Genomic DNA, 27,807 nt, shown 5'->3' with positions numbered 1-27,807 from the left:
CCACGGTATTACTACCAACTAATAAATACATGTTAGTGTAGTAGCCTATAACCTAAAATACATTGCGATCCAAATTAGGAAATGGATGGATGAAAATGGAAAACATCCGTGTAAGGCCAGTGCCTTATTTTTAACAGCGTATGCAGCGTATCTATTCTTAAAATTGGTGCAACATTTTCCTAAAAGTCTGGGTTTCTTAATATTGCGATATAGACAATAGCAGCGCGTGGATACAGCCCACTGTCGTCACGCAGGGGTTAAACGGGGGGAGGCGCGCTTCGTGTGTCTGGGTGGGGAGAAGCTGGATGTGTATCGGTGAACTTTTTCTTAATTAGTCAGAGAAAAGTAAAAGTTAAAAAAAAGTTGACGTTTGTTCATATCATAAGGGGGAAAAAGAAATAACGCTTAACTGAGCGGCGCGGACTCGTCACTCAACAATGGAAGGTGTCACTGAGGAGTCCTTACTGGACTTTATTTTCTCGGCAGGGGGGAAAGTTAAGAATTCAGATTTGCTTAAAAGATACAAAGAGTTTATTAACCACAAGGACAAGGACATTCGTGGTGAGTAACCGTTAAAGCGACACTATAAGCCGCGCCGCCTTTTCTGGGCTATCGCGGTGCCGTGGGTGAATTTTACATCTCTAAGTATCGTGCTTATTCTTAACTTTTATGTTTTATAATGCAGGTTCATGTTCGTTGTGAGGTGTTCGTTATAGCTGCTTCATATCTTTGTTTTCTGTGCTTTTCTCGTGCCTCGCTTTTCACAGGGCGGCCCCGCATCTGTTTCATATTTAGAGCCTTTTTAACGGCTAAAATTATACTGGTATTCGCTGGTAGTTTGCTTCCTGACGTTGCTGGGAGCCGTATAAGCCAGCGTGTACCAGGCACGATAGCTGGTCACTGCAGTCTGCTGTTTAGGCACCAGCCAAACGGCCAGTCTGATAACAGCGTCCTTGTAACGTTGACTCATTCATATTTCCCAATTACTTGATCTTTTAGAATAATGAATGTCAACAAAGCATCTGAGCGCATTTTAAACTTGTTAACCTTCGTGTCTGCTCTCAACACATCCATAGAGGGGACCCTTGAGCAATAGTTTGTTTAATTACGTGAAGACTGCAACAAATTTTCTAAACCTAGATCAGCGTTTCTCCCTCTTTCTGTCTGTTTAGCTCATACATCGTGCGTTTTGTCATCTTATCATATTATCATATTCTATAGCCATCGTTAAGAAGTTATAAGGTGATTCCAAATGTATTTACACTTGGCAATAGACTTTAGAGCTCCAGACAAGATTAAAAAGTTTACATGTTCTGCATATAGCTGCTGAAAGGCCTGACCCACCATGTTATTGTTTCAACGTAGAATTATAGTTAAATGCCTTGAATTATGGTCAGTGTTAAATTGTCAACGTTGACCAACGATTTTTGGTCAGATTTTCAATATTGAAAGACTGTCGGTAAAGTGATTGCGGAGGATAATTGATTCTTGTACCTCATGAGAGGTTCAGAAGTTGAAGTCTGCCTTGAAAATGTGCTGTTTGATATTGATTAAGTCATTATTCCCAATGGCCATTTAAGCAGGACAACATTTTATGCTTTGAACTCCTAACAGCTCTGTTGTTTAATTGTCGTCTGGGCTGCTGCATGTAGCTTTGTGTATTGAGATCAGCAACACATTTTGTTCACACCTATGCAGCCAGGGGTTAATAAATGGCCATCTATCCTGGTGTCATTTTCCCCCGCCAGTCATGCCAAAGAACAAAGAAGCTCAAATCTAAGCAGGATTTAACCTATTTGCCTTCTAACTGCAATCAGGAATCAACATTGGAGCACTGATTGTAAACTTAACAACAGTAACAATGCCTGCCTAGTTAAATTAGTGCTAACTGATTTCACAGGGTTGCATCCAAACCCAAAAACCAGCTAGATACAGATACCTTAGATAACTCCTCACAACAGCTTCATTTAGATGCAATAACTTCAATTCAGAATGATGCCTATGCCCCACTGGATTGAAGTGATTGAACATGTACTCTGACTTATTTAGATTTAAAAATATTTGCTATTTTTGAAGGATAATATGTGGTTATAACACAATGTTAAAAATAGCACCATTGACGGTATTCTTCTGTACACCACTTTTCCACTGTATGACACGATACCATCAGACTCACACAATATCATGCCTAAAAGGAACCATTCAAGGGAGTCCTTCTCCCTGAAAGCTGGGGGCTTATGGAGCACAGCTGAAACACTCAAGTCTTGTTGAACTCTGTCTTACTTTAGTTGGTATTGCATTGAGAAAAGGACTTAAAAGACAGGAATTCTCACTTTGGACCCCTAAGTGGCTGCATTCTTTGAATTTCCTGTTTGTATTTTTCAGTAAACCCTCCTGTGTTGAATATATATGCCTTCCTTTATCTGACACATGTGTACAGTTTAGAAGGCAAACAGCAATTCCCTGCAAGTGGACTGTTGAAGTGACTATAGATATCCGTACGTCTGGATGAAGAAATGAGCTGTGAAAATATTAAGTATTGATTAAATTTGGTGGTTTAATATTTTAGTGTCTAACTAAGGTGTGCAGGAAAAGTAGGAGGTGTAGAGCAATAATATGTCAGAGCTCCTAGTTTTGTGTTTAAAGTCAACCTCATCAGTAGAGGAAAATTGTCCCGGATGTAGAGGGATAGCATGCCACTGAAGATAAGTGTTATTGTTGGTCCACTTCCTGTCTCTGCTTCCTGGATTCCTCCCTGTCCTGTGTGTGTGTGTGTGTGTGTGTGTGTGCGTTTGCGAGTACATGAATGATTGCGTGAATGTGGTGAGCTTGTTAAGGGAACTACTTGTCATCTTTGAACTGATCCTAGTGCATGTGGAGGTGAAGTAACCATCCACAATTCTTCACGATTTGTGCAAAAATTTGTGCCTCTTGTGTAAGGCAAAAGGACTATGGAATTTCTCATGCACTCAGTAAAATGTTTGTTGAAATGATGTCAATTGATTCTAGACTCTCTCATTTCTGAAATACACAGACGTTGCTACATGCTGCCAGAGAGAAACTACACAGAGCTTCCAGTTTGAAACAACAACACCTGATTAGTATTATCGACCTACAGCCTGTTCATTTTAGACCCTCAGCTGCTGTCTGAAATAGTGCATCGCCACCTAAAATGGTACGATTGCTGCTGTTTTAGGGTGTACTCACACTAGGCCTGATTGCTCTCCTTCCCCCACTGGTCTGCGCCCACGTTGCACTTAATGTTATGGGCCTGAGCACGCTTTCATCACCAATGTGCAACTTTTTGTATCGAAAACAACATACAAAGGATATTGCTATCGCACAACACAATGGAGTTCATGATTAATTCCTTATTTTGTAGCTTATTTGGAGTTGTTTTAGGTGTAATGATGCATGGCCCTCATATATTATGCAACACAACACCTTTCATGTAATTGTGCTGCACATATAAGAAGATAGTCCCGTATTTTAGCAAATATCTCAGGGCTTTTGTGTGTTGCATCCAGTTGTTCCTAGATACTCTGATCAACCCAAATGTCCAGCAAACACTGCACCTGTGCCATAGACCAAAGCGATCCCTTTGCCATAATGTTTGTCGCTACCCGATCTGTTCCTTCCGGGTCCAGTTCATTTATAGTGTGTATGTGCACATGCATGTGCCAGTTGCATCATCGACATCATGTCTGTGTGCCCGGGCACGGTTAGCCATCACACTAGATGTGTATTGTGCCTGATACCAACTGATCCGTTCTCTGGCCCCACTCTTCAAGCGGGCCCAGGCACCGTACAGAGTGATCACACTAGTCAAATGAAGTGGACTTTGGGGGGTCAAACGTGCTTGGGCACAGTATGGACTGCCTAGTGTGAGTACGCCCTTAAACAGTCCTACGCTATCCAGAGTCACCTCAATCGCTACCGATCTAAATGTAGATCTCGATAGTCATCTGAAAACCAGCCACAGCTCTGCCTGATACGGAAGATGTCTTAACATGGCTGTGACCTTGTTCCAAAATACTTTGAATGACAGTCCTTTTTTTAAAAGAAAATGCATTCGTTCACCAATTGCGTTTTCTCTATCCCCAGCTAAATACAGAGAAGAATTCAAGACTGTTATTGACAAGATTGCAGTCGTGAAGTCAGAATCTGTAAGTAAATTATGGATCTCCGCAAGGGGGCATTACAACATGTTGCTGCACCCACCGCACAACAGACCACCTCAGGGAGGAGAACCTGAGTGCAGCCGTGCGATACTTCAGCGCCACATTAGTCCAAATGGAACAGAGTTTCTGGTGGCTGGAGTGCCAATCCTACCACCAACCCCAATTTTTTTCTTGTAAGTTGGAGGACCTGCTTGCAGGGCTGAATGTAGATTAACATCGTACCGAGGATGAAGCACTTGCAGGTTAAGGGCCTTGCTCAAAGGCCCAACAGAGTAGGATCACAGGTGACATTCAATCTTCTGATTTCTGGCACTGATCCCAAGACTCAGAGCCACAACTCCCTTGTACATTATCTTCCAACATGGACCAAAATTTGCTACTGCTCATGAGATGTTTACTAACATTAATTTAGCATTTAGCCACTAATTGTTAAGGCATGTCGACCTTCAGGGTGAAAAGATCCTGGTCCTGAAGAAGAAATACAAGCAAATGATGGAGCAGGAAGCAGAGTGGACATCCAGTGGGCAGGGGCTAAGGGGTAGCCCAGGCAGGCCATCCAGCCCAGGAGGGGATGAGGCATCTGGGGCAAACGTCCATGGGCAGAACTTGGGAGTTCCTGGTATGGCAGCAGTGAAGGGTGCTGGAATAGTGAGCCCCTGTGGTGAATCCTGGTGTGCAGGCCCGACCATCACCATCACGGAAGCACCAGATTCGCAACCTGTAGATGAGGTGAGGGAAGTTTCCTGAAACGGATGTTAGCGAGTTTGAATCGTGGGGGTTGGAGAATGATGCTGCATTTGGGCCCTTGAACAAGGCCCGAAACCCACAATTTATCCAGGGATGCTGATTCACCCTGCACTGGGACCCAAAGCTTGCTTTCCATGTTTCTGTTGGTTTCATGGAGAGCAAGGTGGGACAGTGGAAAAGACAATTTTCCCACAAGGATGAATAAAGAATCACTATTCTGACTAAGTGACGTATAGTTGAGAAAGCAGGGTTAACAGGGGATTTGAACCAGCCACATAATGATCACAGACAGAGACCTAACATAGAGAACAATCCACCACCCCAACTGATACTATCCTACTCGTTTTGTGCAGGTTTCCTTCGGGTACTTCATTACTGCCCTCAGTCCAAAGACAGTGAATGAGTGAATTGGCTTTAATGTGTGAATATGAGTGTGCCCTGCAACAGACTGACTTCCCATCCCGTGTTTTAGACTCCACATTTGATTGCATGAACGTTGTTTACTCTGCGTAGTTTGCAGGGATGACCTCAGGTGGCATTCAGCCACAGGAAACATCAGAATTTCTCAGCCCGGCTCCATTCAACAGTGGTCAGTGAATCAAACCCGTGGCTTAGAAGAGTGTGACAATAATGCTTCCAGAGTTAAATAAGATGACTCATTTGTCAACTTTGAGGAAGGAATAAATGACTAAACCCAATTATTTCTAATGACACCTGTGAGTTCTTATTAAAGGGGCAGAGCTTTGCTGTGCAGCTATTTTGGACAGATGGTTTGTTGAAGCTTGAAGATGCTGTAAATTGAAGATGGTGTAAATTGGCTGGGAATTTTCTGTTAATTCACAGAAATTGTTGGTTCCAGCCATGTCTGTACGCCGAGTGCCAGTTTCAGTTTAGACACGACTGAGATGCAGCTGACAGCAGTTCGCAGATCTATTTTTAAGCTGGCCACTTCACAAGTGCGGAGTGTTTATGGGGGAGGTTGGTCTGTGGGGGACGGGTGGGGTATAAGCCATTACACTCTTACCAAACATCTCTGCCCCTTCCAGGAGCAGCACATAGAGGAGACTCCCTCCCTACCTGGACCTAGTCAATCCCTGTCCCCACAAGCAGAAGATTCCCGCACTCTGGTTCACAGGGAGGACGAGCTTAATAGAGAATGCGGGTCAAAGGTAGGAGGCATTTGCTAGACCCTTCTGTTAGGCCCTGGAAATGGGCCAGTAGTCCAACGTTTAGCTCAGAACACATAACATTTTGTTGTCTTGGGCTTTTGCTTATTGCTGTTCTCGTGTTTGTGAGATTTGCCTTCTAATAACTCAATGTTTTCTTCCAAACACCAATATCTCAAAATACAACTTGGCATCCTCTCATCGTATTACTCCAAGCTTCCACTAGATGGCAGAAGAAATGAATGTTAGAGAGGAACATGGTAACGTTGTTTGTGTTTCTCCCTGCTGTGGCAAACTTGATACTTCATTATGGAAATACAGGAGAAATTAAATACCTTGTGATTAGAGCAAAATAAAAATTTTATAATTTGCTTGTCCTGAAAAAGATGTTTTGATGAATGTACTGTACTGTGCAAAAGTCTTAGGCAGTCAAAGAAAATGATATTTAAATGATCGTCATGTTGATATAAAACTATAATGTCGTCATGTTGATATAAAAATATGATGTTATATCTGTCAAAGTGTGTCAGCTTAGCTGTTTCAAAACATCTCCTAAAGTCACCCCAGGGTTTGCAGCCACCGTCCAATACATCCATCCATCCATCCATCCATCCATTTTCCAAACCGCTTATCCTACTGGGTCACGGGGGTCCGGAGCCTATCCCGGAAGCAATGGGCACGAGGCAGGGAACAACCCAGGATGGGGGGCCAGCCCATCGCAGTCCAATACACCTATATATATATTTTAATTGACCATTAGTAAATTATTTTTGCCTAATCAATGCCTCATTAACTTTTAAATTAATTAATTTATAAAGTGAGCTTATGATGAAATATTAGAAATACATGGAATAGCTGAAGTGCCCCTGAGGAGAGATTTGGGAACCAAAGTGGTGTTCCTTTAGCCATCCAGCTAGATATCAGTAACTTTTTGGAGAACTGAAGAAGTTCTCCTTAGATTGTATCGCATTACTCTTAATTTGCATATGTTCTAATGTTGCATTTCGATCTTGTTCTGAGCAAGTATATGCATACCGCCCAGATAAATAACTTGAAACATTTCTTTTGACTGCCTTTGCACAGCACAGCACTGCATATGATATTCGAGTTGCCAGTTCAGCTGAAATTGTCCTTTGCAGTGTAATCTCGTATCCTGCATGTTGTTTGTTCATTAGAGTCTTTAGAAGACTTAGGTCTGCCTTTTGTGCTTAAAAAAATATGGCAGATGAATCAGTTCTTAGAAATAAAACAAATAAATGTTTCCTCCGGCACCTGATAACTGGAATATACTGCATCCCTCGTACAGAACACGACCAGTGTTGCTGTTTAGGCTTAGTGCTAAGAAGATTACAACCATTACTAAATTATCGTGCCCTCTTGTAGATTAATGCGGCTTCTTCTGTGTTTGCTCTTTATTTAATATTTATGTAATACTTGGAAGTTAGCTGCAGTTTAAAGTTTAAAATGCCCACAGATGTATGATAAAGAGATTTAATGGGTTTACTAATGGGGTTACTATCGACACTCAGTCTGCCACAGTGTCCTGCTGCCCAGCTCTCCTAAGTGTTGGGAATTGTGTTGACCCTTATATAGGTGTCTTTACCTCGGGGTTGGTGTGTGGCTCAGTGGGTTAGGACTCTGTACCTGTGCCTGGAAGCTTCCATGCTCGGCAGAATAGTCACATCTTCATTGGGCCCCTGAGTGAGGCCCCTAACCCCTAAAAAATGCTTCAGGGGTGGCAAATAAATGGCTCACCCTGGATTCTCACAGGAAGTTTCATTCTCACCCGTATATGTGTGTGTCTTAAAGGAAAGCATGATGTGATATGTGAAAACGAAAGAATTATGATGTATGTGTACAAATTCCAAATGAAGCTTTATTATTGGAAATGGTCATCAGACAGTCATTGCCTGAGTGCTCACTGCTCCTCCGGCAGTGAAATTCTAATCACTACTGATAGAATCTGTTTTTATCCTGAGGAGTTAGGTATGAAGTTCATGCTTTTTGATTTCAGATGGGGTACAAAGAGTATTGATGCAGATATCTCCTACATTGGGACCCCCATCCATGAAATTTATCCCTAATTGTCAGCGATTTGATAGGCCCTCCGCTCAAAAACTAGCATGTTCACATATTGTGTTCAATTGGGTGAAAATAATCTGTCACGAGGCTCTGTTACACATTACACCAGAGTATGAAAGAGTCTAGTTTAAAACTAGCCTGGGTCTTTTTTTTCCCGTCACTGTTGTCTTTGGTGTAGAAACAACATTTTCAGCTCCCTGGCCAGCAGTGGGGTCTCTTTCTCTTTCCTCACATGTGGTATTTCTTTAGCTCTTTCTTCCCCTCCATCCCTTGAAGAAAAAGATTGTGTGTCTGGGTGGAATTAGCAGTACAAATATACCTTTACTTTCCATATAAAAAAGCAGCATATTTCAGTGACATTAAAGACCTTCTCTGTTTGCTTATGGTGTCCCCGCAATGGGCACCGTGATCTGAGAACAATTAGCAATCAAGTGTTTTAAAAAGAACGCTCTGCTTGCCCTGGACATTAATCAGTTTAAATGACACTTTGATGCATGCTCAGACATTGCGGCCGTTTTTCTAAATTGTGCTGAGCTCATGTAAAACATAGCGGCTTCAGAAAAAAACGTGATGGACTTTTTAAAGGTGGCCAGGTTCCAGTAGTGCTGGCCACCAATTATCCCTTCTCTCATTGCTTGGGTTGCTTCAGTCCCCAGCTTTTGTAGACAGATGCAAGCTTGGATCAGAGGGACCTTATCCATAGCAAACAGGCTCCTCTTGCTTGCCAAAACCTTTAAAACTGATCATCAAAATATCCCGATTTTGAAGCATAGTGAGTCTGTCATCATGGCATAGGGGATTCTTACTGGGATACAACACCAAACATCTGCAGCTAAAATACAGCCTCTTCCCAGGTTACAATGTGGTTATGTTCCTATAAACCTATCGTAAAGCAAAAATGCGTTTTAATACAGCACACCTAACCTAACAAACATAGCCTTGCCTTAAAAACATGCTTATAACACTTACATTAGCCTACAGTTGGGTCAAATCATTAACACAAAGCCTGTTTTATAGTAAAATGTTGAATATCTCGTGTGATTTCTTAAATAATGTACTCAAAGTGAAACACATTTGCCCATCTTAAAGCTGAAATATCACAACATGGACCAGCATAGGTTTGGGAGCGCCAATACAGAGTCTATTAACAACACACCCCGGTCAGAGATTTGTTTTTTATGGAGACATTAATTACAACCAAAATAAATCATGCAACTATGGTCAAAACAAGGATTAAAGCTTAAAGGTATGTGGGTATGTGACAAAATTATAAGTTTGCTGACTTGCCAGTTTAATTAGTTTAATGTCCTTAATTACAGTATGTTGAAACTCTTTTTGTGCCTCTGTATCGTTACCTATATTCCCAGTAGGTACATGCCACATTTGAGGACCACTCTTGATGATGAGCCTAAATTCAGTGCCAATGCTTAGCAAGTAGAACGTCTTGGAACTTTTGTATGAAACTCCTTATAATGCCTGTGATTCGCCGAAGATCTGAGGGCTTGCCAGACAAAGAAATGATGTCATCAGCATGTTTGTGGGAACAAATAGTCCTGCTGCAGCGGAGTCAGGCTTCAGCCAGTGACTCGGCACAAATGAGCGTGCTGTTTCCGTACAGAGCTGCGTTTTGACAGAGGACGCAACCCTGCGCTCTGTTGTTATGTTGCAGTCGGAGTCAGACCTGGAGCAGGACGAGGAGGGCACGGGCAGCGTGGGATCAGCTGCGGTGGCTGTAAGTGCCGTCTGAGGGAGCTGCAGGGCTGTGTGTGTGTGTGTGTGTGTGTGTGTGTCCTTGCTGGTTCTCATATGCATGGACTTGTGCTTTTTTAGCATTGGAGAGTGAGGCCAGATGTTTGACTTAGGCAATTTTTATTCATCTCTTTAGTGTGTGTGTGTGTGTTTGTGGTTTCTGGGTGGCGTGTTGTGTATCCGCGTTGTCATAAGTTCCTTGTGGATTCTGTATTTTAAATGAAGCGTAATATTTGTTTTTGTGGAATTTAACATGTAGATGAAGTGTGTGTATGTGTGCGTTGGGGTCCTGTTTAGCTGAAAGCATGTCGCCCCCACAGCTGGACCCCCTGGAGAAGGAGTGGATGTACTCTGCGGCCTGCGGGCAGCTCACACACCTCACCGAGCTCCTGCTGCAGGACCCTACGCTGGCCTCTAAGAAGGTTCGCCTTTGACGCCTTTTCGGTTCTGACCTCACTGAGGGCCACAATACCCCCTCCTGAGAATCAGCTCAAGTCTAGCAAAGCTTTATTGTCATCCCAGCCATGTATCATACACAGTGAAATGAAATAATGATCCTGCTGAATCCACAGTGTAGCATTCATGACAGGATGGACATTACAGTGCTAAAGACAGAGCTATGGAATAATTCGCAATGTGCAAAACGTTATGTAATGTAAGAGGGGAAACAGATAAAAGTGGTCTTACCACTTATATTTTCTACCTAACATAATATAAATAAAACAATAGAATGTAACAGACCTTATTTAACATGGGCATATGCTAGTTTCTGTACACATTCAGCATGCTCCTAAGTCTCGTGTCACTTCTGATAAGGTTTTAGGTTCCACCTCGGTTTGTAATGTCTAAAACAGAACTCCTGCAATTCTAAGAGGTGGACACAGTTTTCCTGTAGGACGAGTGGGAGAGAGAATATTTTTTTTCCTCTGGTGAAGGACACTGTGTAGTGAGACCCAGTTATAACACATTCTGTCTCGCATTGACAGGATATTGTGTTATAGCAGTGAGTAGTTTGGGGGTGATACCGATAACTATAGCTTTTATTATGCTACAGATGCAATCAGATACTTGCTAGTTTTCCACTAGAAAGTGTGTGCAAATCAAATATTTTTGCTAGTGTAGTGGTCAGAAGTTAGAATGCATGTTTCGTATATTTCATTGTCATGTTTTCAGTTATCATTAACCATTTGTCTTTTCTTTTTCTTTTCATTGTAAACTAGGATTTCACATCAGTAAGTAGAATTTCCATTTACTCACCCAATAACTGATTAAGTTCATGGTAGCAAGGTGTCTGCATAGCCTGCTATGTGTGTTGGACAGTGTGAGCCAGTTTGAGTCAGAATTTGCACGTCCTGCTTTGTGTGCATGATATGTTTTATGCTTTAATTACGTTAGCGGAACATTCTCAGTGGGCTAATGTGTGACTTTTTTTTTGTCCTGTGTTCTGTGTTGTTCCTGCCGGATGCCATTGCTGTCCTTTCAAGGGGGTGAGCAACGTTCTTTATTCTCTCAAACATGCCAGGAATTGCTCATTTCAAGGTCCATTTTACCAACTGTTGGGGTTCAGTGGCAGAACTGTGAATTTTATTATTTTTAACAACAAAGATTTTCACTGAATAATTACCGACAGGCAACACTGGGAGTGTAAACATGTGTGATACGAGAGGCCTGCAGTACCCCTTGTGTAAGCAGGCAGTACAGGAATGTTTGAAGCCATAGGAATGAAGATTGTTCTTGTTGAGACAGCAGATGAGAACGCCTGATGCAATGTAACGTGTGTGACTCTTTCATCGAACCGTTCATTGCTGATTAACTTGACTGGGAGTAAACTGGCATTGTGGGATTTCAGCATGGCCACAGATTCAGGGGCCCCAGCACTTTAGAGGGGCCCTTGAGTACATAAATTATAAAATCATATTGTGCAATAGGGACCCATGGTGACACTTTGTCAGGGGGCCCAGCACTTTACAGGGGCCCTTGAGTACATAAATTCTAAAATCATATAGCGTAATAGGGGCCCGTGGTGACACTTTGTCAGGGGCCCCAGAATTCTTAGCTTCTCCTCTGGATGTCAGTAGACGAACACGGGCCTGTGAAAGGTTTCCAGGCATTGGAGAACCACATAGTGAAACCAGATAACTTCAGATTGACTCTTTACATCTTGAAAGGACAAGATTAAACGACTTCTATATTGTTTTCCCCTCTAAACGAAACGCCATGAGTTTTTTTTCCCTTTTCCTGAAGGGGGCGTGAGATCCATTTCAAAAGCTCAGATGTCAAAGGGCTTGTCTCCTTTGCACTTACATGGAGCACAACCCTCTGATTTGTCTTGTGTGCTCTTAAGAGATTTTGGTTCTGTTTGTGGTTTCTCACTGTATCGGAGTTTCTCCCACCGTCTCGTCCCGGACCACCTTCTTTGACCACCTAAGCCCCCCACCACCTCCACCCGGACAAGATACATGGTCGCCATTGATGTGCGGGGGGGATTAAAACAGGACTCTTAAGGTGCCTCAAAGACTTCAGCCACTTAAAGATAATCTGAAAGTAATGGAGGAGGCCGGATTAATTGAAGAACAATGTCTACCGTGTCCCCGGGAAGGTGCTAAGCCAACTTACCCCCCCCCCCCGCACGCACCCTGCCCCCCAGCTCTTTGATGTGCCCTCTGTGGTGTAGTCATGCACACCAATCCTCGCCATGGGCCCCCCTGGCACCGCCGATCCCTGCCAAGGCACGTTCTCCAAGGCCCTTTGTGTGGCAAACTCCCAGTCAACGAGGGGTCAATAGGGCCCTTTTGTTGTAACGAATCCATACCCCCACCCACGCCCGGGTCCCTGGGAGCCAGACGCTCTTTTCAAGTTGCGGGCCGGACCACAGTCCCGGATCTCCTGGCCACTGGGCGCGGCCGATGCCTGCACCAGCCTCCTGTATTCCTTTTTCTCCAAAAGAGCATTTCCTTCTTACTCATCACTGGAGTGTTGATACATAGCATTATAAAAATAACAGATGAACTTGTCTGAGTAACTAAAATAACCTTGCTTCTGCCTTAAGGGGCACCACTGACAGACCTTAATATTTAATATCAGTGGAAACAATAATCAATTGATCGCTTGATCGCATATTATTTATCACGTATTATGGTAGCCCTATCTTAGACATATAACTAGTTGCTCAAGTTGCCTTAAGATAGTCGTGAAAAGCCAAAGGCAAGTGACATTTCTGATTTATCACGTTATTCCTTTGTTTTTGTTTTTTCTGTTCTCTCTCTGTCCTGGGGGTGCCTTTCTCTACTGGATCCTGCATATAGTTCGTGAGTATTATTTCACCGTCGTTCTGTTCCTCTGTCTCCTCTAACTCGAAAGTCTGGTGACACTGTCGAATTGGCGCCCTTGTCGGGGGCAGCTCACCCGCGCTTCCCCATCTTTTAACTCCTGACAAAGAGCTGTCTCCCTGTGATGGATAAAGCGGGCTGGGATTGGGACGGCTCGTCCCGCTGGGCACAGACAGGGGCGTGAGGAGAGGAGATGGCTCTTCCTGTTCGCACTCGTCCGTCATCCCCTGTCCTCCGGGGCAGCCCGCCGGCCCGCCAGTCGCGTGGCTCCGCTGGGCCATTCGTCAGTCGGCGACGGCTCGCACAAAAAGCGGGTAAACGCCGCGGCCAGACGCACATCCGTTACCGACTGCCGCATTTCCCAAAGAAAAGCTCTCCCCGCGCTTCCCAAATATCCCATGCGTGTCCCTACAAAATCAGCTACAACAATCCAGGGAATATCAGTGCATCTTATTTTTTTAGCTGGTCATTTTATCCAGAATGACATACAATTTTTAAGAAATCAGGACTAGACCATCCCTGGAATAATTGGGGGATTAAGGGCGTTGCTTCTGGGCCCAATGGTGAAATCACTCGGCAGACTCTGGGATTCACACCAACTACCTTCCCATGACAGCCATAGCTCCTTAACCCACTGCGCCATGCATCATCTTTGAGTTTTAGTCTTGCATTTGCATTTTTTTTCCACATGGCTGACGGCTGTACAGAGAGTGATCATTGTAGCATTTGCTCGACGGTAATGATCTGAAATGTCACTAGACTGGGGCATTCAGGGCTGAAGCCCAGAATAATCAGAGTGATTTGTTTGCTCAGATGTTTTAACAACTATACCCTAAGATCCCTGCAAGACGCCTGGAAATGAGAATCAGCAAAGTCACACTGAAGCTATTGGCATCAAACTCCCATGCAACAGTAAATGACTAGTTTCACAGTTTCAAATTGTGGGCCATTTCAGAAGTGTGTCCCCTTCCATTCCAAAGAGCCATGCTTTCGGTCTTATACCGAAATCAGTTCAATAAATGAAAAAAAAACATGCATTGGAATAAATTGCAGCATATGAATGCCTTTTCTTGGTTAAATCATATGGTTCATATGATGCAAAGTAAAGCATGTAGGTTGATAATTACCCACAGAAGCCATAAGATGTTTATTACAGTCTAGCATCAGCCTGTTGCTTGCAGGTATATCTGACTGTTTTTAACCAATTGTCTGTTTTATCATCTCAAATCAAATCACTTTGTTTGCCACATCACTCGACAGTGCAGATGCGTGTTCACAACAGCAGTGATAAAGTAGTACAAATGAAAAACACAAAGTACACAAAAATCTGAATATACAGAATTGTAATATTGAATAGTGTGCAAATTAGAACATATAAGTACCAGGCAAGATTTAGTTTCAACCAACCAGTTGACTACTCTGTCACTGTGACTCTTTATACTCAACTGGCTGGTTGAAGGAAAATCCTGGTTTGGATTTTTACTTTCTGGACCTGAAATGTCCGCCTCTGATAAGTACAGTGAATAGCCATATGAATTTGTAACTCTGCAAATGCGCTTGTGGCGTGTGTGCGCATGGTAGCCTGCGTGTGAGGTAGACAGGGCCCTGCGGAGGCCCGGGGCCGTCTGACAGGCCCTGACAGCAGGCGATGCCTGGATGGGTGGGTCTCTCATCTACAGGTCACACCAACATCATCAATCTTCCTCCTGCTGACAGCCCCCCCCCCCACCGCCCCTTCCCAGTGTGGGCACACTGGTTTGTTGTTTTGTAATTAGCTCGCCATTAAATGGCAGGAAACCGTCCCCCCTCCGTCCCCGTTCCCCCGTAGCCCTCCCACCTCTGTACAGCTGGCCAGTTTTGTCAGGGTGCTCTGCTGCAGGGGCATGGTGGGGAGTGGGGGCTAAATCAGGAGCCCCTGAAGTCATGATCTCTTCATGTGTGCGAAGAGCAACGCAGATTCCTGCTTATGATGGTCTTTCAGGGCTCTTTTGCTTCAGAGCCATTGTGTGGGCCAGGTGTGTGTGTGTGTGTGTGTGTAGCCCAGTTGCTGAATCTTTTCTATTTTCCCCATCATCCACAGACTGCACTGCACTGGGCAGCTAAGCACGGAATCAAGGAGATGGCGGCCATGATGGCCAATTCCGGGGCCGATGTCAACACCAAGGCTGTGAGTATCCATGTGGGTGGGCCACTCAGTCCAGTCATCCAGTCAGATGTATGTGTTTTTTTTTTTTTTTTTTTTTTTTTGATTGAGATCTGAGCCAGCAAATCTCTTCAGTGCTGAGTTGTAGATAACCAGATGTTCAGATAACATTCAAAAGTCAACTAATTCAAATTTGCTTTTTTTCTCCTCGCTCTGATTGATCTTTGGATTCCATAGCATGTGAGTACCCTCGATATCGCTGTGTACCGTGCACAAAGGCGATCTTTGCATTTTACATGAATAGTGGAGGCAATTGCTTAATAGCAGCCCTGTAATAACTTACAGAAGATGCACAACTGTAGGATATTGCTCTAAACAAAGGCACTGGCAACATAAACAATGTGTGAATATGCTAACTGCTTCCCTGTAACAATATTCATAAAAAGCACAATTTCTCTGTCATGCTTTAAATCAATTTCTTTAAAAAATACCAATCAATTTTTCTTATTTTTGTAACCTTATTCATTTTGTCTGTCTTCCACTCTCCCGCTCGTACTTTTTCTTCTGCTGCCGTTCTGATGGGCTCTTTGGGGTCTACCAGGGTGTGAGTACACAAGGCCTTGCATGCCTCTGCCTCAGGGGCTGTATTCCACGGTGTCAAACACTGTGGAGTCTCTATGTCTCCCTTCTGCATCTGACCGCTGTAATACAATAACAGATGTCTAGACCAGTGGCTCTCAACTGCTTCAGCCTCAGGACCTCACGATCCAATTTCTTATGATTTTGAACCAAATTTGTTTCCCAAAAAATAGTGCAATAACAGTAGCATAATGCCTCCACGTGCTGTTAAAAAATAAAAGTTACACATTAGGAAAAATGTTTAAAAATATTTTTCTTTTAATCACACACAATGTGACCCAATGAAAAAGGTCCCCACGACCCATGTTTGCGTTGTGACCCGCCAGTTGAGTGCAAGTGATCTACAGGCTGCACTGCTTTTGACAACTGCTCTCTCGGCATCCTTACGGAAGTGTGTGAATTACGTTTATAGGTGGCTATTATTCTTGATTATCTGAATGTTGTTTGTTACCATTAGGTCCCATGTTGTGTGATGTTGATTTAGCCGTTGTCTTGCGAGTATAGTGAAAGCATGTTTTGTTTCCATCGATATTACAGGGCTACACCCCCCTGCACATAGCTGCCTTACACGGTCATCATCACATCATGGACCTACTCGTCACGAGCTACGGTAATGGCCAACACCGGGAGGCATGGGTTGGGCTGAGCTGCTTGCAGATTTTCACAGTCATATATTTTAAATAATTTGAAATATGACTACAAATTTATTTTGAATTCCTCTTTGTAAATATCCTTGAGGAAAATGAAAGCCACTTATTCGCAAAATAGCAAAAGCTGAATGATGATGAAGTTATTTGTAGACTGTAAGACGGTGTCGAAACTTTCCCTTTGTTATCTGTCTTTTTGGAGTTTTGTTGGTTTTAGGTTAGTGATCGTTAATTACATAAAATTTTGAATCCCCACAAATATAGCCATACCTAAGCACACACAGACACAACGCACAGGCAAAATAAATGTTACGACAGCCTCTCAGAGCTCATCTCTGCTCAGCTGCCCAATAAGTGTTTCTCGACCCGGTCCTCAGGGACCTCCAGACAGTCCACATTTTTACTCCAGCTTCCCACACGCCTATAGCAAGTATTCTGTGTCCTTGATTGGCCGAGAGCTGGGAGGGAGAAAAAAAATGTGGACTGGCTGAGGGTCTGCAAGGACTGGGTTGAGAAACACTGCAATAAGCTCATGTAACAGGGACGTGCAGATAATGAAGAGCAGGTCAGGTGAGGCATGATGAACAGGGTGTTGTTGGACCATCATCCTTTGTGCTTTACAGGTGCAAAGGAGAATCTGCGGGACTACAGTGGACGCCTTGCTTATCACTACCTTAACCCAAGGGAGCCAAGAGAAGACGACAACGAGCCCGGTTAGTTTTCTCAGTCTTTGCTGTCTTGCGTTTATATATGCATTGCAGTAGGGTCTTGGTTATTAACTAACATGCACTTATACCACGGCGCTAACAATACTATCAAGCTAAAAGGAGCCATATCACCACCTATTGTAGCGGAGTCGGATATACTTTGGTCAGTAAATCGATTCCCCTCCCATGCTTGTACCCTGGGACAAGGACAGTAGTCTGATTAAATGGCGTAGTTGAGCTACAACCTTAGCTCGACTTATCTGTGCATGTACTGACTGTTGAATTCTTGAATCACTGGATAATTTTGCACACGTAGTGGCAGTACAGCAAATCACAGAAGTAAATCAATGCACTATTTTAACTAACGCTAACGAAAATTCCAGATATAGAACACAATTTAAACGTAACACAAACGACGTTTTCAAATTAATGGCTGGCTTTTGGATTTAGCAATGGTCAGTTTTTGAATTAAAAGCAGTGGCTCAGGTCTCATGTAGGCAAAATGTTTAATCATTGCTGGAAGAAAGTTGTAATGAGTTGTAATGAGGTACTAATGAATGTTTTTTACTTGTAAACGTGAAAATAATGTTTTCAGGTACAAACATTTAAGCCAAATGTGCCTTGTTTTGCATTAATCCTTGTGTATTGCTGTATTGAATCTTGAATTTTACTCCTTTATTCATTAATACAAGTTGATCATTTTATTCAAGCAGTTCAATCAAAGGAAGGTCTCTCCTGGAGTATATGCTGTAAACAATTACATTCTTTTCCTGAATGTTTGTGGCAATAAATGCATGATAAACTTTTTTTTTCAGAATAATGGGTCATTTCCTCTAAACACATTTGATAAAACAAAATGCCCTATGAACGTACATTTAAGATCTGTCATTCTAGGCCCATTAAGTTTCAGAATGACGCACAAAATTGAATAATTTTTTGTACTTAAAATATTTATAAGCAAATTGAGTTTCAGGCATCAATAGCTCAGCCCTTTCACAGCATGTGGGTAACTGCTTTTAAATTAAGATTTACCCGTTAGGGTAATTTTTACCTCTGGGGTAGTGAAAATCAAAAACTTGTATGTGTATTTGGCATGCATTTCATTAGCTCAGGCTAACCAACATCTAAGTACCTTTTAAAGAACAGTTGAAATTCACCTCTTTGGACTATGATTTAGAAATGCTGTTTTTTTGTTTTTCCTTTTTATACTGTAAACAAATTGGTTCATAACAGCAACACTTAGTAGAATTTTCACCTCACTATATTGTGGTGAAAGTTTTGCCTTACTTGTGTTCTGTATGTGATGGGCATCTCTTTTAGCCATCTTCCGAACAGATGTAAATCCCAGTCATGTGGTCTGTTTTGGTCTTCTGTTGTTGCACCATGGAAGGTTTGCTGATGCTGGTGTCTGCCTTCCCCAGAGCTCCAGTTGGCCCCGTCGGGAGAACGTAAGACTCGGCGCCTAGTGACGCTCTTCCACAACAAGAAGAAGTGGGGTTCAGCGGAGGACCTCCCCACGGTGATCGAGGAGAGGTCATCCCCCCATCAGCTAGTGCTACCGCCATTTCGGCCAAGGAAGTTCTCCCGCTAGGGCCCGGGATTGAATTACTCATGAAAGAGAGTATGGACACGCAGGGAAGGGAATCACATGAATTTGGCCCTTTGTAGGCTGAGGCTGGGGAGCTGCGGTGCCTGTTTCCTAGCAGCATGGCCTTCAACAGTATTTAATGATTCCTTAATACACTAAACACTTTTGTAATTACAAATGCAGTATATGAATTCTATAAATGAATGCATGAATTTCATGCAAAAATTCACAGTAGGTATGCGCATTAATAAGTAAATCTGTGAAAATGCTGACAATTGTTTCAGTTGTTTGTAGCAGGTGTTTGATTCAGTTTTTATTAATCTTTAAATTAATTTAGATAAGCTGGGAGATGCATTAGCTGTTAAAGTTTTTTCTTAATGGGAAGATGTCTGAGCATTTTGCAGCCTCTTGTGTTCTGCCTTCCGCATGTGTTTCTTCCGTGCTCAAGCGTAGCCGGTACCAAACTTCTTGCTGCTATGAAAACTTTGAAATGGCTTTACCTAGTCTGTGTCAGGTGCAGCTCGCTAGCTACGGCTTCGCCACTTCTGTGCTTTTCGTCTAGGTATGAAATCAGTCCTCAGGATCCTCTTAGCGTCAGTGTGTTTGCATTTTCCGTCTGTTTTTTGGAAAGAGTGAGTTATTCACAGAAATTGAATCTGTGAAAAATTTGAGTTTGATGAGTATTCTTTTAAAATTTGGCTATGGTTTGTGTAAATTGGCTTTTTGAATGATTTTGTTTCCTCTTTTTTGTTATATATCAAAAGCGAATAACCTGCCTGTCTGCAGTATGTGATGTACTTATGTGGCTCACACTGTTGTATTACAGGAGCAAACTTTTTGTGTGCCGAAGAAGGCTAAATGTTCATCCGAAGGCTATACCTATGTCTCTGCTGCAGTTTTCTTTGTTAGCATGTCTGGTTTTATGTAACGTGTTACATCGTTGAATGTCTGTTGTATGGTTTATTGGTTTAAAAATATCTTCTTAAACTTTAAGTAGTTTTGTTTCTGCCATATATTTGTTTCTGCACTCACTTTTGATCCATGGTAACATTTTACATTTCAGACAAGACAAACATAATGTTTTATTTTTTTCGAGGAGTTGTTTTTGTGTCTCATCTAAATTTGCCTCTGATTTAGCTTGATTTTTTTTAATGAACTGCTTTCAGAAAAAAAGCATGCTTGGACCTTCATGGATTTTTTGAAGAATATTTTATATTTTGTCCATGTCCAGTTCAGTAATGTACTAAATCAGTCTGGTGACTGACAAAAAAAAGACTTAACTTCTAAAAGTTGTCTTTCCCAAAAGTATCAGTAATATGGTGGGATGAGGTGCATGATTAAGGCAGATAAATGCTGTTTGTGCAAGCAGCTGTTAGTCTTTGCTCACAAAAGACATTTCGGGCATATTAATGTGCTGGGAGAAGATAAACACTGCAGAAGGACGAGCCTGGATACATCTCCCCCAGCTCTGGAAGCTGCTCCAGGGCTGAGTTGTGGGGACTTTTAATTAATGAAATTGGACTTTTTTACGCCCAAGGGTGATCTAACAAGATTAGACTTTATCAGATTGCCTGGTTTTAAATACCTCCCCCCCCCCCGCACCCACCCAACACACACCAAAAAATGAGCAAGGGGGGGGCAAGTCTACTTCTTTTCGCAGCAATAATCTCATTTCTTTTCAAACTGCCTTTGATCCACACAGACTGTTTCACTTTGAGGGATACAGAAGGAGCAAATATGGAAGCCGCTGACCGTCCATATGGTTTTAGGCCCTAATTCCAGATTATCTGCAAAGGGGCATCACTTGTTTTCAGTTTTAGATATCAGAAGAAGGGGGGAAGCAGCGGCAAGTGTTTTGTGCTTTATTTCAAGGGAGACTGGAAGGGATAAGAGGGGAGTGGCTGTAATAGATACTTATTTTACCGCCCTCAAGCTCTCAAACAAAGCTCCCTCTGAAGAGATTATAAACCTAGGGAGGCACATTAACTCTAATCCAGTGCTTTGAGGCCTAGCCCCCCCTGCCCTACTTACTTCTACCCTTCTGTTGTACTGGCTCCCCTTCTATCTGGTCCCACTATGGGGGGAGCCTGTGGCAACACATTAGGCGGGTGTTGGGGGGGCGGAGACGTTGGTGGGGTTCAATGGGGAAGCTGGTTATAATGAAAAGCATTGAGAAGCACAAACTGCTGTGTGACTGATTCTTCTCTCTGAAGAGATTAGGACCTACATTGTTGGTTTGGCTGCTCATTTCCATGAAAGCAGAGCCTCCCACCAGCCTTGTTTGGTATTGTGCAGAGACACAGCACCAAATGCCTCTGGCTTCCTTGTAGCCATTGTTTTACAAATGGCTTGAAATGTAGATGTCACGTCACAGATACCTTACAAGTACATTAGTTATTCGCTGCCAGGCCATGCTAACAAAACAAGCAATAGCCTCATAAAATCGTTGAATGTAAATTTCCTTGAATGCCTCATTGTCTTCTTGCTCAACTTCTTTGCATACAGTTGTACGAAACAGTCTGTGATTCCTTTGAAATGATCCATATTTCTTCATGAATGGATCCAATAATTTGATCTTTGTCTGAATCATAAGAACATCACTTGACAAGTTAAAAACAAGATACTTTACATATTTCTTATTGAACAGATGGTTTAAACAATCATTTGATGGGAAAAATATGTGAACCCCTTGGATAATGACCTCTTGAAAAGAGGGTAATTGGAGTCAGGTGTTATAGTCAAATAAGGTGTCGATTTGTCCTACATACCCGTATAAAATGTTGGTTATCTGCTGTTTCCAAAAAAATATTCTCATGTGCAATATGGGCTGATCGGAATTGTTGAAGCTTATAATACTGGAAATAGTTACGAAAGTCGGGCACATAGTTTATGAACAGATCTGCAAGCAACTCTTGTACTTGACAGCATATCAGTTCATGAATCTACCAAGAAAAGCACAACAGTGGTGTTCACGGAGCTTACCATGGAGGAATCCAGTGTTCTCAAAAAAACATTGCTGTGTATCTCTAGTTATCTGAAGACCGTCTTCCATAGTACTGCTGAAACAAACCCACGAGAACATCAGCAAGAGCAGAGAAATAAGGCCAAGAGAATGGGCAAGTCTTCAATCACATTGGAATGCTGTGGTGAAACTGAAGCAGGCCCTGCAAGCAAGACATCCCAAAATATAAACAGGTTTTGCAGGTCTGGTCATCAGCTATAGAAATTGTTTGGTTGGGTTCATTGCCATTTTCATTGTTATTTGATAAGCAGATGGAAGTTTTTATTGCTGTGGTTCGGTGGTCACGTTTATTGGGTACACCTGCTCGTCTACATAGCACCTGAATACATACAACATGCAGGCAGGGTCAAGAGGTTCAGTTACTGCGCAACTGAGCAGTAGGAAGGTTAAGATGTGTGATCTAAGTGACTTGAAATGTGGTACGACTGTTGTGCCAGATGTGCTGGTTCCAGCGTATCGGAAAAAGCCGGCCTCCTGGGATTTCCACGGACTACAGTGCCCAGAGTTCACAGAGAACGGTGCAATAAAAACCATCCAGTGGCAGTTTTGTTGCCGAAAACACCTTGTTAATGAGAGAGGTCAGAGGAGAGGCCAGGTTCGTTAGAGCTAACAGGAAGGGGACAGGTACAAAAATAACAGCTCAGTGGTGGGCAGAAAGGCACCTCTGAGCACACTGCTCGTCAACCCTTGAAGTGGCTCTGGAGACAAAGGGGGGTCCTCCCTGGTCCTACCTGGGGGCTCATAATAAAATGGATGCTGAGTGTAGGTAGTGTTTAACAGAGACGTGACTGGTTCTCTTGATGTTTGGTTTTATAAATTCAGTGAAGGTATTATCCATTTTCTTTATCTCATCAGAAGTTGCACACTGGCCTTGGAGAAACCACATTTCATGGTAGCCATGTGGCGCATGGTAAATGTTTGTGCACATGTAATCCTATATGGAGGGATCTTGAGATCTTGAATTCAATGATGTTGAAAGAGACCGTCATATTGCCACAAACACCCAGCAATGCACAGAAGGAGTCTGAAGATTGGGCTAAGGAGACGGCACTGTCCTGCTTGGATGTGTGCAGGCACCCTTCCTGAGCAGGCTGTGTAGTTTACAAAGCTGGAGTAGAGCAATCAGGCAGGGGGTGGGATATGGTTTGGGGGTGGCCAGCTGGGAGTTCTGCTTTCCCCATTAGTACGTACACATTGACCACACCATACCACCCGTCCCTCCCCCACCATGTCGAATCGGTCAGGGCTAACGAGGTACCCAGAATGGTACCCCCTGCCAATGGCCACCTCCCCCCGCTCCCCAAGCGCCGCCTGCCCCGGGTGGGCCGTGGATCCTGCAGCCGCCCCAGCTGTCACACTGTCCGTCACAGCCTAATGAACGCAGCCTGTCACTCACTCGGCAGTGGGTCGTCAATCAGGACGGACCCAGGAGGGATAGGAGGCCGGGCCATCATGGGGCCATTAACAAAGACATGCTCAAATTTGCAAGCGACTTCAGTGTCGCTCCTCTGCCAGTGATGGAGTGGATCTGATAACGGCAGTGACAAGAATGGGGGGGGGGTGAGCCCAGGCAAGGAGAAGATGGGAATCCCTGATAGCACACCTCTTATTGACATGATTTTACTTGTGTTTGTACCACTGATAAATCCCATTAGGTAAAGAGGCAACTGTCTTTTTTTTGGTTTTAGAACCAAATATTGATTGACAGGCCTATTGCCTACTTTTTTATCTAAGTACTCTAAGGGACGTAATGTTCTTCATTTTATTTCTGTCAGCATCACAGGTACCAGATGTGGTGCCATCACCTTTACATCCGCTTCTCGGTTTTGAGCCCTCTGGTGGTTTGGTAATGTCTTTAAGGGTGTTATTGGTTTTAACCCCACACTAATTCCATGACATCCAGTTCTGACCCCATAGCTTATCTCCACTCTCCACATTTGGTTTTGATGATCCAGATGGAAATGGGTTCCCCTAAAGGCTGAGGGATCTAGGCCTGGAAGCTTATAGGTTTTTCCCAGCTCAGTGAAATATCCAGTACCCTCATTACTCAGAGAGAAGGCAAAATATTTTCATTCAAGCATATAAGTGTCCAGACAGAGTGAAACCCTTATTTTTTATCATATTTGATATCCCTTTTATGGCAATGATTGGAGTTTTATGCCACGTTTTTTCAGAAACTAATTAAAATGCAAATGCTGTTCCTGGCCTGATTATGTATTTCCTAATACTTTACCCATTTAGAGTAAAAACTAACAAAAAAAGATAACATTTTTCTCTGATAACCTTTTCACACCTATGCCAAAGCAAAACAATGAGGCAATGGGGGATTGCTATACAAATGAACACCGTATAGTACTTGAGCCTTTTGTCAGTGCGATTGCAGGTGATAGCCGGTAAGTGATGTCCCCCCTCAGGCAATTGTCATTATTGTCATTAAATGGGCAGCAGGCTCTCTGCTCTCATCTCCACCAGCTCCTTCAAAGACGCCGTGCAAGAAAGTATTAGGTATTACAGCGTCGCCAAACTCATTTATCGTAGCAGAGTATTGAAAAAAAAATCACGTGAATGAGGAATAGAGTCTGGGTAAAGAAACTAATACGGAATCTCAGAAGTCAATTCAAGCGTTATTGTCATCCCAGCCGTGCGCACAGTACACAGTGAGACGAAAATTGCGATCCTCGGGAAACCGTGCTGAAACGTTCACGACGGGATAACCATGTCAGTGCTAAAGGCAGCTTTGTACAAATGAAGCTGTACTTACGGATATCAATAATTTAATGGGATGGGGGATACAGGGAAGGCTACTACCTACCTACCTAACATAACAGACTGTGCATTAGACAAAAAAGGAACAGGCACGTTACATAAAACCCGGAAATCAGTGAATAGAAATGCTGTCCTTGCTTAAAGTGGCCTAGCATAGATTTAAACCGTTGTAGACAGTATGCAGATGTAAACAGATACCAGTATAAATAACAAATGAATGGCTATTTGATTGATTGATTGCATCTGTAATATGTCTTTGATCTTTGAGCATCCATTATTCAATTATGATTGTGTAAGAATGAAGGGTATTGCCTGCCTGGATGTGGAAGATGATTCTGGGAGACGTCACATCACACCCTGTGTTCTCTGTATGGCTTGGAAGATTTTTTTTTTCTGTATAATGAAGGATGTGAATCTGAAGAGTAAACCGTACCAGCTCAGCTTGTCAGAATGTAGCCACCACCTGCATTGTAGAGCAAGAAAGAAAGTTGGTTTGCTTCTCTGGACAATAGGGGTAGCCTTGGGCTGTTTGCCTCCCAAAACATACAATCAGAGTAATACCTCCACCCTGAGCTTCAGGGTCACTCTTTTGTGCAGCCTGAACAAATTTGCTTTAGATCTGGGGATTCCACACCCCCGCCAACCTTGTCACACGCAGACCATGTGCTGTGATATTTACCTATTATTCACATATACGCACATATGCGCTCTTTCCACAGTCCACAACAGCGACTATAGCAATGCGCTGGAGTTTTGATTGGGAGCTCGCTCGATGTTATTTTAACCCTGCGTTTGCAAACTACTGCTCCCATTTCAGATATTTAGTGCTAATTAACAGGTCAAACGTCAGTTTCGAAGTTCTGAAGCAAAACAGTGTTAATTATTTAACTTTAAGGTATGCACTAACTTAATCTGAGATGTCCAGTTACTCAGTGGCTTCTTCTAATGAATTTGATTATGTTTAATTATGGTTAATGTGGAATGAAACCGAAAAGTCTTGAACTTCTAATATAGCAGCTATAACCACTTCCTAACCAAAAAATATCGTTGTGAATATAAAATGAACGTTAAAGAAACCAAACTTAATCTATTTAGCCGATGTGACCAAATCCAGCTAGCGGAGGAGTATTTGGGATTTTGACGTAGATTCTACACCAAGGGTCACCAACATGGTGCCCGCGGGCACCAGGATGCCCCCAAGCACCATGTGAGTCACCCGCGGACCCGTTCTAAAAATAACTCACCAGTGAGCAGCGTCTAAAATTTTATTTTATCCTCTTGCTATTCTTCTTTAATCACATTTTCATTTATTTAGATTTGAAATGACAACATTAAAAAAGTATTTAAAACATGTTTATTATACGTGGTTTAGATAAGTTTGGGAGAGCGTTTCAAACTAGCAGCCCTTCGTATGGCTCAGTACCCGTGAAGTAGCTCACAGTTTGAAAAAGGTTGGTGACCCCTGATCTACACTTTCATTTCGCACAAATATTTATGCTGAGCAAAGTTCGTGTTAAGACGTATTTTGCTAATTAAAGATAATCCATTCCTCTCCGGGGCTCTTACGTGGGGGTCTACATGGTTTCAACACAGGCGGTCACACTCCCTTGCTAATATAATTTATTTCTCACAGAGTTCGTATTTGCACGACAGCATTGGGTGAACTAAAATGCAGCCTAGATAAAACGTGAAACCTAACTCGCATTGTGCTTAGACTCAATCGTCCCCAGCACTGTTTCTATACGCAATCCTAATTCGATTTTTAAAGATTAAAATGCCACCGAGGACAGAAAATACATCTAAGACAATCACCTCAAGTTGTTGAAATACTGACTTTTACTAAACTCCAGCCTTAAATCAGTTGTAAAAAAAAAAAAAAAAAAAAATCTTGGCTTAAAGTCCCACAACTCCGTCTTCCGTATATCCACATCTATAACATCCCCGCAAAAAGTCCTTATAATTTTTAATTTAAATTTACACATCCTTAATAAAGTGCTTAACCAAGACAATAGTACGTTTCCGCTACAAATATGTATGACGACAGTCAGACTATTTAATCTTATTCAAATGCTCGGTGAAACAACAAATTCGGGGCCATTTCTTTGTCGAGTTTTAATGTAGTTTAAAACGGCAAAAGCTGCAATTTTCTCTAGGAATCCCGACACATGTTAAATCGTTGAAAAAACTCCATTATTCACTCAGAATAATTGTCATTTTCGAGGGGGTGGAAAAAGGCATTCGTATGTATAGAAGAAAAACTAATCTTATTTTGCTGTCTTTAACAATTCGCCACCTCCCCGTCATTAGCATCAGTTATCTTGTAATTATCATATACATTAGTCAACACCTGTTTCTCTTAAACGTCTTTAATTAGAGCAATTGTAACGTTGTCCTGCGATTAAAAGTATACAACATCTGACATTTGTTTTCATTAAATAAAACAGTTTAACAATTTCTTATATTATTACACATATCAAATAAACAATAAAAGAATAAATTTTCTCTCTTTCGCAAAATAAAAATTAGTATAAAGTGGTATAAAATATTTTAGCTGTTGCTTAGGGAATACCGTAGACTCGGTGTCGGAGTTTTTATATTTTTTTAAATCAGATATTAACCTTGTTCTAATGCATAAAATAAACCTGTAACCTAAGGATCCAAAGATTACTGAATTATAGTAGACTAGCCTTTGTAACGTGCTGAAATAATTGTATATATAGTTAATTCAATTGACTTTTAGCAGTGACTTTTTTGGTGTGTTAATCTAATTCTGATTACCACTCATCTCTGTTGTTAACTGCATTTTGATCTTTTAACACTTTAATCTTTTGTTTTTATAAAAGCAAAACTTCACATGTAATGTGTGATAAAGATTTCGAGGGATTGATACATTCAGAATATTTCTTATAGAATGTTAGAACCCGACAAATTATAACACCAATTTCCTTCATAGTAGTTTCAAGAGTAATTCAAACATTTAATAAAATGACTTTGCTCTGACTTAAGTGCAACTTAAGCGCCACGTAACGAAGCTAACAAAC

At 42.3% G+C, this 27,807-nt stretch overlaps 1 protein-coding gene across 1 annotated transcript; it reads left to right on the top strand.

The window, feature by feature from the left end:
• Positions 1-89: 89 nt before the first annotated feature.
• LOC125744890 (ankyrin repeat domain-containing protein SOWAHB) lies at positions 90-19,971 on the top strand. Its single transcript, XM_049017175.1, has 13 exons — positions 90-561; positions 4,105-4,166; positions 4,632-4,910; positions 5,975-6,097; positions 9,846-9,908; positions 10,246-10,347; positions 11,146-11,157; positions 13,231-13,233; positions 15,335-15,421; positions 15,885-16,001; positions 16,574-16,646; positions 17,307-17,396; positions 18,812-19,971. The coding sequence occupies exons 1-13, from the start codon at positions 438-440 to the stop codon at positions 18,979-18,981; spliced, it is 1,305 nt and encodes a 434-aa protein (XP_048873132.1). The 5' UTR covers positions 90-437; the 3' UTR covers positions 18,982-19,971.
• Positions 19,972-27,807: the final 7,836 nt, after the last annotated feature.

The sequence above is a fragment of the Brienomyrus brachyistius genome, chromosome 6, assembly GCF_023856365.1.
Source record: "Brienomyrus brachyistius isolate T26 chromosome 6, BBRACH_0.4, whole genome shotgun sequence".
NCBI classification, from domain to species: Eukaryota; Metazoa; Chordata; class Actinopteri; order Osteoglossiformes; family Mormyridae; genus Brienomyrus; species Brienomyrus brachyistius.
Note: the sequence above shows the minus strand (reverse complement) of the source record. Positions and strands in the feature narration are given on the sequence as shown.

What these genes read in the sequence shown, in the direction of transcription:
- LOC125744890 (XM_049017175.1), top strand. Translation starts at nt 438, where the DNA reads ATGGAAGGTGTCACTGAGGAGTCCTTACTGGACTTTATTTTCTCGGCA. An exon ending in CAAGGACAAGGACATTCGTG is followed by an intron (nt 562 to 4,104) that starts GTGAGTAACCGT and finishes CTCTATCCCCAG; the next exon opens with CTAAATACAGAGAAGAATTC. An exon ending in TCTTTGGGGTCTACCAGGGT is followed by an intron (nt 16,002 to 16,573) that starts GTGAGTACACAA and finishes TCGATATTACAG; the next exon opens with GGCTACACCCCCCTGCACAT.